General features: G+C 38.6%; 1 protein-coding gene across 2 annotated transcripts in view; it reads right to left on the reverse strand.

Moving 5' to 3' along the window:
- si:ch211-51h4.2 overlaps positions 1-17,348 on the reverse strand; it is a 99,765-nt gene that overhangs the window by 65,601 nt on the left and 16,816 nt on the right. For both annotated transcript variants that reach the window (XM_020049289.2, XM_034293795.1), the window contains 3 exons: positions 15,436-15,574; positions 6,961-7,026; positions 1,454-1,577 (listed from right to left, as the gene is read on the reverse strand). In XM_020049289.2, coding sequence (XP_019904848.1) covers positions 1,454-1,577; positions 6,961-7,026; positions 15,436-15,574 — 329 coding nt within the window. The remainder of the gene's footprint in view (positions 1-1,453; positions 1,578-6,960; positions 7,027-15,435; positions 15,575-17,348) is intronic.

Below are 17,348 nucleotides of genomic sequence, written 5' to 3' on the forward strand. Positions count from 1 at the left end.
AGCGTACATTTAGGTGTGGAACACATTTCTAGAGTGCCTATGTGCAAATGTGTCAGATTGAATCTGTCCACCAGCATATAATGGGACTCGCTCCTAGACGTGAGGAGCCTGGCCCAGACACAGGACTGCCTGCCTCCCCGCCGTAGGGTGAATCCAGGTGCTGCTGTGATGTGCTGTGATTCACCGTGTGACCAAACTGGGGGCGGACACTGCTCCTGTCGTGGCCCAAAAAGCTGGCAAGCAGAAATGAAAACTGCCCAAATTACAGATAAGCCCAGACGGCATGGTCAAGGATAATATATCAATGAAGGTGAGCGATGAGGCCTATTTTTCCACTGATGAGAGGTTGGTGAAAATTCCTGTCAAGTACTTAAGCACCCGATGGAAAGAGGACAACTCCCCCGTTTGATGAATGGCAGTGCGTGGTTATTCATAGTGTCAATACGCTGCAGCGTTGCAGAACAGTTTCTCACTGATATATTCACACTCCGGACTACAGCAGATGATGTATTAACTAAAAAGCGACTGGCATTGGCTTGAGGATATCACAGGTCTTCTGTAGGAAAGTTCAGAGTGATAATTAATTCCCCAATCCCTTGGCAATAGTACTATTCTGTTTCAGATATCCAAACCACAGCATTGGACTTACAACCAACAGTCATTTAAAATGGTAGCATTTGAGAGAGAAACAAAAAATGTCTAGACTAAATCAGAGGGAAAAAAAACACTACCGCAACTGTTAATTGATATCAAATATTCCAGGTTTTATATTACATTAGTAATATCAAACAAAGGTTATATAAAGGAAATATAATCTTCTATAATAATATCCATCGCCATCTCTCAGAGGTGACATTTTAATATTAGTTTTTATTGCATTTTTATATTTGCATTCAAATGCTCAGCTAGGTTCGGGGCGTCACTCAGACACTGGTACTGTATTTTCATTAAAGGGAATAAGGAGTTTTTCTTTATTTTCTTACTTAAAGGTTTGAAAAATAATGGTGTTGTGCTCCTCATTGTGTGGCTTTCTTTGGCCTAATAAACCAAGTGTCAGAAACCATTATTATTTCATAATTACATCCCATCGTCTGCTGTGTCATCTCTATAATCATTTATACCCATCTTTATGACTCTTTATGCAATCTAATGAAGCAGTCACCTCATGAGAATGATTAAGGCATAGCTGTAAACACAGAAGGCCAAACTGAGCGAAACGAAACCCCTTCACACCATTCTGAAAGTTACCATATAATCTCATAAAAAATTAAGTTGCTTTACACAGCATCATTCAATATTGTCATCTTGGGAAATTGAGTCTGTGATTAAAAAGTGTGTGGAATGAAATACATTCAGTGTATCTTTGAATGCAAACTCTGATTTACATAATTGGCAGCATTGCACAGCAGATCCTTCAGAGTATGACTGATCAAATGAAACATGGAATACTTACTGTGATGATCAGCATGATGCCTTTCAGAAGGGTCAGCAGCGATGTGATTGGCTGAATGACAATCTGAGCCAACAGGATTGTAAGAGAGAGTGTCCAGGTAAAGGCAGGAATGACGTAGATATGGCTGTACAGACAGACAAGAGTCATGCAAACAACACCATTAGAAGTACAGGATTAGAACAGATCCAGCAATAACAGACAAAGAATTTGTGATAGGATAATAGCTGTGATATTTTTCTAAAGTGAATCGCCATCAGTTTCGAACAAAGACATGTCCTAAATATTGCTCAATCTGAACAATGCATGGTTTCTCACACAAAAACAGTAAAAATATAAATTGTTGTAAGGTAAACACCTTTGGTGGCAACAAAGCATTTTATTTTGCCTACGGATTATGGGCCTGTAACGCTGTGGTCAATGTTAATGCCCAATGGCGAACCGTGACTATTGGAGCTAGGGCCTCAGTAGCGTAAAAAATCTGACGTCATACATATAGAGAAGGATGCCCGTGGTTACAGAGCATGTCTTGAGAACTTTGTTTTGCAGACATGTAGAGGACCAATTTGGACTAAGCCACACCTCGACTGTTGCGCACAAAAGCAGCACGTGCACAATGGTTGTAAATATCTATTGCAGAACCACGTTAGAACAAAATGCAGTTGTTTCAAAAAACATTTGTCATAAAAGTAACTCAAATAGTTGAATAAATTAACCACACAACGACTCACGTTGTTTCACTCACTGTTGTGATCGATGTTCAATCTCCAACATGCAACAATAAAAAAAAATGCACCACAACACGAAATGTCATGTACCCAGTACTTCCAATTGCAACATAATTACCTTTGTTTTACCACATAACAGTTTTCTAAAGTTGATATAATATTTTAGTGCATTCAAAATGATATGAACGAGATAGCAAGAAAAGCAAGCTGCCGATTAAAACAAAAACATTACGATTATCAATTACAAACAAAGTCCATTCCATATTATTTCTACCAAGAGACTACCAAAGAAAAATTCTTACTGTAAGCGGAGCCCGGCCAAGAAGACCGAATGTTTCTTACTGAGTACATGACTGATTGACTAAGTAGCCGCTCACTCGGTGTAATGGTTCGAGATGCGTACTGCTGTGCATTCAATGGCGGATCTATCCTCTCCCCCAGCCAAATTGATTGTTTTCATTATAGGTACCGTATAGCTATATTAGCAAGCCGTCTACAGTAATCGCTAATTGTATGTAGCGTTGCGATCCTGTTATAGGTTATTAAAGCTGATTAAGGTTATATTGCGATGGACGAGCTGCACCTACAAGGCCCATTTCGATGTGTGGAGTTCACATAGCGTAATGGTTGGCTATTCAACTGTAACTGTTTTCGAAAGGAACGAACCAGCCATGGAGTAATTGGAGTCATTGCTTTCATTATAGGTACTGTATGGCATTTAGCTAGCCATCTATAGCAATCTCTTTCTAATTTAACACGTTGAATGTGAAATTGCTGGTTTCGGTGTTAATAGATAATGTAGGGTTTTCAAGGAGTAGTTTCAGAACCTTGCTAGTTACAAGCTAGAGTAGTGTTTAGAGATGCGGACCACCACGTGGTCGCTAGGGATTCGATCCTCCCCGCGGACCAAACAAAGTAGGCATTGTGATTTCTTTAGGATAGGCTAAAACGTTACTGGCTACAACCGTCAGTGGCTAAGTTATGGTAAGCCTAATGTAAAACTGTTTACGGCCATATTTCGATGGACGAAATGCACCGACAATTACCATTTCGGACAAAAATAAGTTAAATCAATGGGGGGAAAAAATCTAAGTTATAATATATAAAATGATATAGACTTACAGATTTGTATCCATCCTTAGGCCCTCTCTGAGGGCATAGAGGGCCCTGACGGTTCCCCACAGCTAATGTCAATTGTCTACAAGATTAGCAGACATTCTAGTTTACCTATGCAATGGGCTCATCTGATGCTCAGATGATATGATTTAGCCAGAATGGACTGCAGGGATAGTGGATGCCACTAAAAAGGACTGAAATAACCTATTGATTTAAGCCTCCAGGGGGATCACTTGAAATTCACTGTTTTTTTTTTTCTCCAATAACCCTGCCTGCTTTTTGTGCCTATATCCAGCAGACACCCCCAGTGAATAAGATGTTCTTAATGAACCACTCAAGCATTTACATGGGCTGCACCAAGTCCAACTGGAAACAGATACTGTGAATAAAATTCAGGTTAAGTATTTACTGGGGCAGAACAAAATAAATTAACTCTCTGAACTGATAAAGGTAATTACAGACCTAATTCCCATGGAGACCCAAGAAAAGAATGAAGATACAGTAAGTTCGGTTTGACTCCACACTTGAGCCACTTTGGCACAGCTGCCACAATCACATCTATCCAGGCCCGGGGCCCAATGCTTTTGCACTGCTATCTTGGCCTGTTTACAGTGAAAACGATACATGAATAATATAGAGCATGTACAGTGAAATTTTATGATTCACCGCTTCATCCTTGTATGACTTCAAGGTCAATGGATTGTAGCCTGAATTAATTTTACTCATGTTGTGGTTTGTCCAGCCAAAGAAAGTTGTGCGCTTGGCATTGAAGTTGTCCAGATGTGTTAAGAGTAGAGTCGAGTGGCTGAATTCAGTCGACATGAACACACTTGGTCATGTTGGTGTCGGGTGCTTGCCCATGCATGTCATAAAATATGTGCATAACTCTGATATACCTATATTATGAATGAACTGCCTACCGTTAGGCAGGAAGACACAAAGAAGATAGTTTATGTTTTGAATTCTGAAACCTATTGATCCCAGTTTGTGATTTCTTGCTTGCAGCATTCTTTTCCTCTCCAAATCTATTACCATAAAGAGCTCATTCCACTGTTAACTGCTGAGCTGCTGAATATTACAGCTACCGTTAAAACAGACAATCGATAAACCTCACCTACAGGCCCGCGCACACACGTCTCCTTGAAATGTTATCAATGCATTTGCATGGAAGGCCATGATTTGCCTGAATGTTTTCCCAAATGTGCTCTGCAAGCATTGGGGGGGAATGCTGGGAGGCCGGGGGCAGGAGAGACTGTGTGACAGTGTGAAATGACAGCATCCACGGTCCAGATGGGAGTATTGACAGTGTGCATTTGTCTGTGACATCCCTATTCCCACACGCCAGAGCTGACACCATACCAGAGTAGCATCACAGGGCGTACAACTATATGGGAAACAAGTCCCTACTGAAGACAGTTTTCTGAATCACTCAATCGCTAAAGTATAAAGTGGAAACACCTAGTGCTGGCTTTGTTATGAAACATACTAACTAATGAGGAACATAATCAGCTTTATACTCAAGCAGTAGTAAGTGAAACAAGAGCATAATGAACTCACCCGGATCAGAGAACAAACTATATGTTTATTTGCACTACAGAAATCCAACAAATTGCTCTCAAAACTCTGAATAGCTGTACGGTAATATCACCCATTAGCGTAAATCTCATTACTAACTTACTACAGTTTTTTTTGTCAGTATTGCTATTGACATCCATGCCCTTTCACACTAAACAGAGGCAGAAGGATTTGTGTTAGGGATATTTGTTAGTATGGTAATAAAGTGCAGCTAGCTGTCTGTGTTGATTCATCAGCCTGCCATCCCATGGCTCCTCTTAACCCAGCACTTCACAAATGAAATCCACCAGCAGACCACACTGACAGGGGGAGGGGGTGGAGAAAGCTGTAAGCAATAACATTGCTCAAAGCGCTTATGGATAATTTTCCCTGATAAATAAACTGATTAATTATTCATATCCGAGGATCTTTAAAGTGCTTGCCTGGTACACAAATTGATCTTTTCAGACTGATAATAGAGTATTATTTCTTGTTGCAGAATTTGTCTCCAGTGTATGTTTTCAGAGGAAAGCTGTAGGAAGTGCTTTAATTAAAATGAAAAAGCTCTGCGCTCTGGGCTTCACCTAACTCAAGGGCAAAATCAGAGCCACTTTTAAGAGGTAGGAGGCAAGTTTCCGAGGTAGAATTATGTTATTTTAGATATCACCCATGACTGCATTCCGCAAATTCTCACCCAGGAGGTATTTCCAAAAAAAAAATACTTCCCAACAAACCACTTATCAATCTATGGAATGCAGTGTGTAAAGGTGTGCATGTACAGAACAACTATCATGTCCCTCAAATATCTTCACTGCATTCCCATTAGAGGCCTCTCCGAATCTCCAGCATGGCAAGAGAGATGAAGATATTCAACTTCTCAAGTACAGGTCAAGCAGAAATCACAAATATCTTCAACAGGTTGTAAAGGCATTTTTAATTGAATTTGGATAGTATATGCTGTTCAAGGAGAGGGTAAAGTTCAAGAGTGTTTATTCATTTTCTTTATGGTTTATATGTAAAGCTGAAGCTGACTACTGATGGTCACCTAAACATGGACACTAACAGATCCTGCTGTGAATTTGACCATCTATACACCATAAAAGAGCACCTTTGAGTTCTAAACTGTTGGTGAAAAACAAGCACATAGGAATAGATAATATTAATATCCTCCATGTTTTATTATCAATATAGGACAATATGACAAGAGTGTTATTTTCAAGGTAAAACAATTCTATCAATCAACTGAGAAGGGCAAGAACTTGATAAGTGTGGTAAGAAAACAAAAGTTTTGTTTCTGCGCTATCCACAAAAATCTCAGATACTGAAGAATGTACTCTTCCTGTTTTGCTATTCTTGTAAAACCAGTGTTTGTTCTTCAAAAAAAGTCTCCAGATCACCCTGCCTATAGGCAAAATATAATGAGAGAATTCCTCAGTTGTACTGTTTCAAGTTTTGTGAAAATAAATTTTTCTCAAACATTCAGAGGCCATAATCCTTTCAGAAGCACTAGTAGTTGGTGAAGCAATCTCAAATATGAGTTTAAAGTAAAACTTCCAGAGTAATGATAAAAGGAATAAGTTGTTAAAAGCAAAGCTTTTTAAAGATGGAAACGTTAAAGATATAAAGTCTTCCAAAATCACCGAAAACATGAGGCACAAAATTTTCCCTTCTTGAATCTAAGAAATAAATAAATAAAACACATAAAACTGTTTTTTTCAATCATTTCTGAACATCATGGTAAATGGTCTAAGTTATGCTTTCCTTACATCGTAGTGTCTACAAACATTGTTACAATTTGCTGCAGGCCTACATGTATAACATTTGACAAATACATTTAATATGTTCTCAAAATAGTCTTGTTTCATGACAGCTCAAGTCATCAGTGTTAGGGCTGTCTGCACTGCCAAACAGAAAAAGACAATGTAAGCCAAACAGTGCCAAATAACTGACATGGCCATAATCTTAAACCCAGTCAATCACCCATCCGCCTTACTGGTCAAGACTGGCAAACATAGAGAAAGGTGTTTGCATTACAAAAGGGTTAAGAGCGAACAGTGGAAGAACTTATTTAAACGTGTCGGGTTGTTGTTGTGCTCTGTCCTCTAGACTTACCTCAGATCTAGAATCACAGCGTAGGCCTCACTGCCAGCCAGGACATAGCTGATCCCAATTGACACACTGAGAACAGAGAGAAGGACTTCGTTATATATCAGTTCTCACTTCATCCCACTAATTAGTGTCTATTTCTATCAGGATTGCAGTGACAAGCTACTCAAACTGACATCAAGCAGGAAACCTGCGCTGTGCACAGCGCCTTCAACAAACTGAAGTAAAGTTACCAAAAGACAAGTAGTTAGAACAACAACTACTTTTGACTTCAATTAAGTGACAGAAGAAAAGCTCAAATCTTACAGATGTTTGTTTTCTTACATCTGAAACAACATCATCTTTGAAGAACTGAAATGTGAACACATGTTTTGAAAGGCTTCAGGCCAGAAAATCTAATCCTGGAGCAGGAAGGCAAAAAATCCAATTAAGAAGATAGATTTTTGATTTGCGACAAACAGTAGGCAGTCTGAGTGAGAATAATGATAAAGAATGACAACATAGGAGCTATTTGATGAAGGAAAATGAGATATTGTATATAGACAGATGTACGGTGGGAATGGAGAATTGGCTTCACTGTGCTGTCCATCATCCCGAGGCCACTGCAGCACTGTGCAGCAGTAGTGTTAAGGTGAAGCAACGGTGGTTTTTGGAGCAGACAGGCGCACGGGGAAGAGGAAGGGGTCACAGCTGAGCATTGATGGACCACTAAGCACTTCGAACACAATGAAGGGGGTATCGATTGAGAAAGTGTTAGTGAGAGCTGTCTAAATGCTGATAACAAGGCCCATTCCATCAACTGAGTGGGGGCTAGTCTAGCAGAGTAATAAACCAAACATTACCCTGCAGATCACCACTGACATTTTGGTAAATGGTCTATATGTCTGATGGCGAGATTCTTGTTGACAAAAACCAATCTGAAAGGGAGCAGTGGTTTATGTACTGTATTCTTCAACCAGAGAAAATAAGGGGAAAAAAAGGTACACATGCTCTGGTTTAAAGGCTTGTATAAGCCTGGATACCATGATGATAACATCGTGACAGAGATAAATTAAAAAATGGAAAATAAACTTTTTAAAGCTTCAAGGCTTACTAACCTACCACAGCATCAACATCTGAAGGTATTTCTGATCAGAAAAAAAAATCTCATTATGCAAATCCAACGTCATAAATAATGACACCTACAAAATGAAGTCAGGTGATTAATGCTCGCTTCATCATTTGTGCAGAATATATTTGACTGGACAGGTCATTATTTTGAGGAGAAAAAGAAGAAGTGTTCGTTAGGAAAGACATGGCATTTCACCTATAAATAACTGGAGCCTCTATGCCAGTCTAGAGGGCAGGGTCTGGATTAAATACCCACTTAGTTTCTGATCCTGCAAGGTCAAGTCTTTCCCTCAGTCAGACAACACAGGAGAGAGAATGAGAGAGACCAACAATAATGCACCCCAGTGCCTTGACTTCATTAACCTTTTTGTCTTTATTAAAAGCCAAGGTCCCGGACAAGCTAATCTTTATTCGCCCAGTGGGGTGGCTACAGATGACATTTTAGAAGTTTCCATGTTTCCTCCCAATGAGCTGTTGGGATAGCTAGCTGCCAGCAAGTTTGTCCTTCCTTTCTCTAAAGCCGATTCTCTAGGTCTTCTTTAAACATTAGTGTGTGACAGCTACCCCAACACTCCATCCACCACCAGTGTGTAGCGCCCATAGGGGACGCATAACAGACATTTTTCAATAGATCACTCGCTAGTAATGAGCCATTACACAAAATTTGCAAGGGGGTGGAAAACATTTAAAATAATTCAATGAAAAAGAGCTCTACAAAACCCAACTGAAGCACAAGTATACGTTTTATTCTAACACATTTTCAAGGTAACACAAGGTATATGGTAAGATGATAGTGTTTTATTTTATTTGAAGGTTAGGCAATATAATGTAAATTGTTTGAATAGAAATCAGAAATTTTATTTCATTTCAATGTCAGCTGTATGCCCGGAAATGCCCTTATACAAAGCATCTTATTTTCAAACTCCCCGATAACATAAAAGATTTGTATTTTATTTTTATTACCAAGGGGATCGTATGTATTCACTTGTAATAGTCCTAGAAGTAATGGCAGAGATAAACATTTTAAATAAAGTTTCAAAAAGACTAGCTAGGCCTTTCTAGTGTTAAATATTTTTTCTTAAAAATGTGGATACATTTAAACAATATAGAAATCCCCATGGTCCTTGCCACATAGTGTCAAATCCATCTGCTTGACAGATTAAGATTACTTATTCAACTTGTCCTTGACTGGTGTATGAACTCAAAAACTCTTGGTTCACATTATTTTAATCTTTATGCTCTGCACCATGTCACCTGCATTCCTACACTTTGCAATTTCAGCATGTTAAAAGTATTATGATTATCATAGTGATTCAGGAGTAACATTAAAAACAATGTGAAACCCCATACCAAATTGCTGGGAAAAGTTTTCTAAAAGTGAGAGATTTTCTAAAACGCACACAAGATTATGTGTAAGGGACTTCTGTAACATTGCAGGCAGGAGGCAAGACACAGGCGCATGGAGAATGGAAGACTTTTAATAAAAGGACTAAGATGTAATGAAGTTGAACACAACAAGACATGAACAAAACAACGTTACAAAAGGAATGGAATCCAAATAATTACAGACAAGACACATGAGCAAAGAAAAAAAAATAAAGGGGTGTGATCAGTAATGTAACTTCCCTTTAAAGATAGTGAGAAAGACAAATAACGTTGTAAAAGATAAAGAATGCTAGTATACCCATACTAAAATCAATGGAGGAAAAAAAAGTTGCCAAAAAACAACACCAACATAACTTCCACAACAATATCACCACAGCAAAGTCAATGGAAAATATAACTAGCTGGATGGCAAGCTATAAAATGATTCTGATTAATGCAAAATGTATTTCTTAGCTTTCCTGAATATAGAATAGATAGGAGGAAAAAAATTCTTTATGAACATGAAAACCTCTCTCAGATAGATGTAAGAAAAAAAATAATGATGCCACTATTTTTCTTTCCTTTCTCAAAGACAACAAGCAAACTGAGAGAAAAGGTTACTTCTGAACGAATGGAGTTCTCAGCATATTTTATAACAAAATATTATTGACAAAGAAATGTAAACAGGCTTGTGATTGCATCAATAATATATTTTATTTGTCCATTTTAATTAGCGGTGATATATTGGTTTAGATAAATAATAAGAACATTTTAAGTAAATATTCAAATTCAACCAATCCTGCAAATGGAATTTACTGCAGACAGAAATCAGCTTTTGGCTAAATATGTAAGTTTACAGAGACTTGTGTTCAGTTATACACTGTACCTGTTCAAACAAATATTTTAAGCAGCACATAAACCATATGATATATTAATATGATATGAACTGTATATTATAGTAAATTGGGGATATTAAGAAACACTAAAGTCTGTCACTGTAATATCTTTTATGTACTACAGGATCATTCAGTAGGTCTGAATTGATCTTATTCGTCAAGGCCTGAAAATCATCAATAATAAATTAGGTCTAATCAGAATACTAGTTACCATGAACAATGAACAATACAAATAAAACTTAAATAGAAAATAAGCTAAATCAAATACTCAAACTTACCTGTAAAATATATATTTAGAATGTGTTTTCTGTGTGGATCATAACAAAGGGAAAGAGTAGCATTCGACTGAAGGCCTTATACAGGTGCTGGTCATAAAATTTGAATATCATCAAAAAGTTGATTTATTTCAGTAATTCCATTCAAAAAGTGAAACTTGTATAATGTATACATTCATTCCACACAGACTGATATATTTCAAGTGTTTATTTCTTTTAATTTTGATGATTATAACTGACAACTAATGAAAACCCCAAATTCAGTATCTCAGAAAATGTGAATATTTTGAAAAGGTTCAATATTGAAGACACCTGGTGCCACACTCTAATCAGCTAATTAACTCAAAACACCTGCAAACGCCTTTAAATGGTCTCTCAGTCTAGTTCTGTAGGCAACACAATCATGGGGAAGACTGCTGACTTGACAGGTGTCCAAAAGATGACCATTGACACCTTGCACAAGGAGGGCAAGACACAAAAGGTCATAGCTAAAGAGAGCTCTGTGTCCAAGCACATTAATAGAGAGGCGAAGGGAAGGAAAAGATGTGGTAGAAAAAAGTGTACAAGCAATAGGGATAACCGCACCCTGGAGAGGATTGTGAAACAAAACCCATTCATAAATGTGGGGGAGATTCACAGAGTGGACTGCAGCTGGAGTCAGTGCTTCAAGAACCACCACACACAGACGTATGCAAGACATGGGTTTCAGCTGTCGCATTCCTTGTGTCAATCCACTCTTGAACAAGCGTCTCGCTTGGGCTAAAGACAAAAAGGACTGGACTGCTGCTGAGTTATGTTCTCTGATGAAAGTACATTTTGCATTTCCTTTGGAAAAGGCACAGAATCCACGTTGCTTGAAGTCCAGTGTAAAGTTTCCACAGTCAGTGATGGTTTGGGGTGCCATGTCATCTGCTGGTGTTGGCCCACTGTGTTTTCTGAGGTCCAAGGTCAATGCAGCCGTCTACCAGGAAGTTTTAGAGCACTTCATGCTTCCTGCTGCTGATCAACTTTATGGAGATGCAGATTTCATTTTCCAACAGGACTTGGTACCTTCCCACAGTGCCAAAGCTACCAGTTCCTGGTTTAAGGACCATTGTATCCCTGTTCTTAATTGGCCAGCAAACTTGCCTGACCTTAACCCTATAGAAAATCTAGGGGGTATTGTGAAGAGGAAGATGCGATACGCCAGACCCAACAATGCAGAAAAGCTGAAGGCCACTATCAGAGCAACCTGGGCTCTCATAACACCTGAGCAGTGCCACAGACTGATCGACTCCATGCCACGCCGCATTGCTGCAGTAATTCAGGCAAAAGGAGCCCCAACTAAGTATTGAGTGCTGTACATGTTTATACTTTTCAGTTGGCCAACATTTGTAAAAATAATATTTTTGTATTGGTCTTAAGTAATATTCAAATTTTCTGAGATACTGAATTTGGGATTTTCATTAGTTGTCAGTTATAATCATCACGATTAAAATACCTTTTTGATGATATTCTCATTTTATGACCAGCACCTGTAGTTATATTGACCCACAGGAGGATGCTTTGTCTTCAGAAAAATGTGTGTATGGGAGGTGTGCACTATGTATTAGTGTGCCTATGCCTGTATGAAACATCTCTACAGAGTTAAAACTTTACCCCTCTGTGGAGTCTGCTTGCCTTCCAGGGTGTGATTCATTAGATGGCCCCCACAGGGTCTTACCATTAAATAATGCAGTAAGGCATGAGATTAAATGACATCACTGAAAAGCATGGTCCAAATGAGATGCAGCACATATGCCCACAAGGCATAGCTTGGATTCATAGATGTGGACAAAGGTCAATTCACTTCCTAAGATAAAGAATGTTCCATGAGGGGGACAAAATGGAGGTAGCAGACATTCCCTTTGTAAATTAAAACAAAAAGCTAATGATTCACACAATAACTATGATGAGTCTAATTGGTATAAAACATCACCTCTTTGGATTAAACCAAGCAGTGTTGCAGAAATGTTTTTCATAGAAGATAAAGTAATCTCCCATTGTTAATGCTTCATACTAATTGACAATACAAATGTACAAGATAATACTGCATAAACTCTACAATGGGCAGGTAGACTGAATACAGCCAGCAGTATGTCATTTAATGAAATCCCTCTCAAAAAGTTACCGTGTCCACACTCAAAAAGTTAGAGTCCACATATTTAAGTTGTACCACATGTGTGGCTTAATGGATGGAAGGGTTATGACACAAAATGGGGTGCTTGAAAATGTTCTTGATGATGATGATTAGTAACATACAGTACCAGTGGAAATGTTTTATATGTTACATAGGGGCAGAAAGGAGCCACCTGGGTCATTTCTACCATTAGGTGCCATTTTTGTCCCGAGGAAAATGTTCATTCTCATTTAGTGTAAAATTAAATGTTTTTAATTATGAGGGGAGGTGTCCTAAACTAAAAACATGTTTAAAGGGAATGTAATGCATTCTGAACACTTATTCAGTGAATGTAGGGGAGAAATGTAAGGCATAACATAACATTCTGTTATTATTAGCTGAAATCTCTCATCATGTATTTGACTCTTTGTGTGTCCCTGAAATTACTTTCCACCCTGTTAGTGTGTTGTACTTCTCCTTTAATTAAAAATCCCCATGCCACTTTGACTTCATTTTTGTGGGAAAACAACAGCTCAAAGCAAAGTTACTACTTCTTGGTTCAATACATTTTTCAATGCTTCATGATGTTAATCTGTCTCACACATTCATTTCCACCATTTAAGGCTATATCATACAAAAAATGCATCACGTTTCATAATTTTTTAATTGTTTGATGGAGAAATTCAAATGTAGGTCAAATGTTCATCATCATTAGGGGGTCAAGCAACGAAGTTGGAACGTTTTATTATTATTATTATTCTCCAGGGCCATTTTCAGAGGTCCATAACTCTGTCCCCTCTGGTTCAAAACAAGGACCTTGGCCATCACGAATGACCTTGGCCTTCATGGTACCCATATTCCTCATGGTGGCGCTGTAACACTCAGTCGAAAAAGGAGAAAGTGAAGCTCAGATTTCATGAAACGAATGTTGTAGAGACACACAACCAAGTTCCAGATATACCCATTCTCATGCTGACCAAAAAATTCTCTGGGGTCTTTCAAATTCGCCCGTTGGATTTTCCTCCATTTTGGTGAAAAACATGTTAATGACATAATGTCTTTATATGGCCTCCATTTTAACTTTTCTGAAAAACTTGTTAACGACATCTCCTCCGAGACCGCTGTATGGATTTGCATGCCGTTTGGTGTGAAGGACCTTTGAACCATTGTCTTTAAAATGTATATAAGGAAAGGTGATCTCAAATAGTACAGCCTAAATCAGCAAATGAAATTGAGCTGGGCGGGTCTATGACTTTAGACATCCATTAATCCCAAATGGAACATCAAACAGCTACGAAACGAAACATACTTGTAAATGTGTCTGCTAGGAATGGACAGGAAAACACCCATACAGAAATGCCGCTTGGGGGCGCTATAAACATAACGATGTTTCTCACGATTTTGTCGTTGATTAAAACACATGACATCTCCTCCGAAACAGCTGAATGGATGTGGATGACAATTCGTGTGAAGGACGACTGGACCATTGTCTTTAAAAGTTATATTATTGTAAATGTTTCTGGTGGATTTTCAAAATATGCATCTGTGTGTGCTATTTAGGGTATTATAGATCACAACCCGTTCAGACTGCTGTGTTGTAGTGGAAACATCCAAGCCCTTCAATATTGTGACCCCAGTTCAATTCCCTTCGCAGACATTCCAAATTCTGTATCTTATAAATGTTTATCCACTTGGTGCTTTTCAGTCTTCACACAACAATACATATGTGAAATATCATGATTTTCATTTATTTGACCCCTTTTATACTGTTATTGTTTTCCAAAGAAAGGAACCAGCCATGGAATGATTGGAGTCATTGATTTCGTTAGTTCCGTTAATACATTTTCTTTTGTCCACGTTATTTCAGCAAAAATGTAATGGCTGAGGTAAAAGTTGCATTCTGCTGTTTAAATAGTGTAATGATTAAAGACCACATAGAAAACCAAGGATTGAAACCTGCCAGCGACAACAATATTCATCCCTCCTAATCGGCTGAACTAGGATTGCCTGGTTCCTTTTCTGGTTTCAAGGTATTTTTGTTTTGTTTTGATTTCCTCTTATTCGATTGGACATCCTGACTGCTAGAGGCATTGGGCATTTTTAAATAGCAAAACATTTCTCTAGTGAAAGCATGCAGTGAGATGCTTCCTGTGCCCCGGTTGGCCCCCTGAAACACTGCTTGCAGCTTTTATTCTAACTTAATATTGCTCATTCACAGGCTATGGCTAACTTATCATTATGTGTGCTGTATGTTAGTGACTATATTGAAATATTGCATAGTCACATGAAAAATCCACTTACAATTATTAGGATTCTAGTGCCTGAGTTCGACCAATATGTTTTCCTGACAGTTAAACATTGACTTTTCAGAGCTTTTAAAAATGTTGAGGTTCAAAGGGTGCTGCATAGTAGGAATGACCTCCCTGATACACCTGCATGGAGCCATATCATTTAAAAAAAATAATTTGTTATGTTTGTTCTGTCAGGAAGCCTCCACACAATCAAAGCATGTTATCATTGAATCGTGAATATTTGCAGTGTTGAGAGATGTGTAAGAATCACACTTGAATACCTAAGTTTCCATTTCCTACCACAATATAGTGATTTACTTCCTTAAGGTTTACGTCTGACATTAGACTGTTCTACAGGCAAAATCCTTATGTAATACTTTAGCAGCTGTTGTATGAGTAGAGCTTACAACTGGAAGAGCAGGATGAAGTTGAAGGCATGGCTCATGGGCTTGCTGAGGAAGAGGACTCCCAACACATGGAGATTAGGGTGCAGCTTCTCCTCCGGTGTCTGGCAGCTGGCTGCGTCCTTCTGCAGTAGGCCAGTGTCTGAAATGGAGACGAGAGGTTTCAGAAATCAAACCTCCCTGGGAGACAATACTGGATTTCTTGGAGAACTGCTGTTCCTGGTGACAGGTACATTTCGGAGAATAAGCAAGGGATAAATGGCGTTGGGAATGGTGTGACTTAGTCAGCCGCTGAGCACGTAATGGATGAGCAGTGCCATCCTTCAGCACCGCCGAGGTCCGCGACACATCACTCTCCATTGCCTCACCATAGAAGACACACACTTTGACTCTGGGATTACCTGCTCACTCCATTTTTATGTGGTAAATAATGAATCAGCAAAGAGATGAATGGGGGAGATACAGAGAATGCAGGGAGATGAATAGGGACAGATAAAAAGAGGTGGTATCGAGCAAAGGAAGCAGGATGTAATCGGATCACTGAGAATAAGTCTTAGTTTGATAATCCTTCTAACAGCCTAATGGAACAGCAGACTTGACAAAACGCATGGAAGAGTCATAACCTTCAATCTGAGCATAATGCTCCACTCATTCAAAATGTGTAGAAACGCAAGGACTTGACCCTTCTCCAACTGATAATCTTTAAGGCCTTAATGCTACATTGACATAAATGGAGTATGGGAAAGTTAGAAGAGTATGGTGCAAAACACTCAAACATACACACTCTGAGTTGCTCTTTAGGTGAGGTTCTTTCAACACAACATGTGGGAAGATAGAAGCATCTCTTTCTTCGTGAAGATAAAAACGCATGCATCACAGAACAATCTCTCCATATGTTTTTATTTCATCTGGCTAGATGAGACATTAATGGCCATAGAATACAACATACTGTAATTCCTAATTGCACACAAGTTTGGGCTTGTCTATTAAAATGACAAAGAGCTTTTAAAATCCGTAATGTCAGTAAGCCAGGAATTTCAGTAATAAGGCTTTGGCAGTGGAATCAGATTATATCTTGCACTACGATAAAACTACTGTACCGCTGATGTAAAAAGGACAGAGGAATAGAGTGCTGAAGGTAAAGTAGAAGGCGATATCAGTCATTTCTCAGAAGAACAATCCATCTGTTACGCAATGGGACAGCCAAGTCATTAATGTAAAGAGATGATAGACACCCCCACCCAACTGTCACTAAGCTTTCTCCAGCTTTGAGGGGAGAGTGAAGTGAACACAAACATACTATTTACCTGTACACAATATTTAATGAGCACTGAACACAGCATTGGTGCTAATGACTTAGACTGATAAGCTCCCAGGTTTCAACCACTGTGGTCTGAGTTCCTCTTATTAGACAACATCACAAATGGTGGCACTCATCAACTAACATTGCTGCACAGTCTGAAGTTACACCACAGCATGTGGATCATTCAAATCCTCAAATTAGCCACTGGTGTCTCTTATACCTACAGTGCTTTTATAGTGTGTTTTTTCACCGCTATACACCGTCATGCTATTAGGAAGTAATGACAGGAAAAACATTCAGATATATCTGAAGAACGTATGAGCATGTCTCTCGGTGCACTGATTCTTTGAATGGGTAAAAAGAATCCTCTAACCAACACAAAGCTCTTCATCTTGTACCTGGAAAAACATCACAACTGAGGATGATAAAATGCCTGATGGAATGAGCAACAAAAACAAAATTGTAATGACTTAGAAATAAGTAACACTGAGCTTTAGGAATGTCTCATTGCAGATCCCTTTCCTATCTAAGTGGATTAGTTTTTTTTAATAAAATAAACCATGTGAGATTTGTAACCACTTGCAGTGGTGTAACTGTTTTGAAGTCCTACATG

The sequence above is a fragment of the Esox lucius genome, chromosome 8 (assembly GCF_011004845.1).
Source record: "Esox lucius isolate fEsoLuc1 chromosome 8, fEsoLuc1.pri, whole genome shotgun sequence".
NCBI lineage: Eukaryota > Metazoa > Chordata > Actinopteri > Esociformes > Esocidae > Esox > Esox lucius.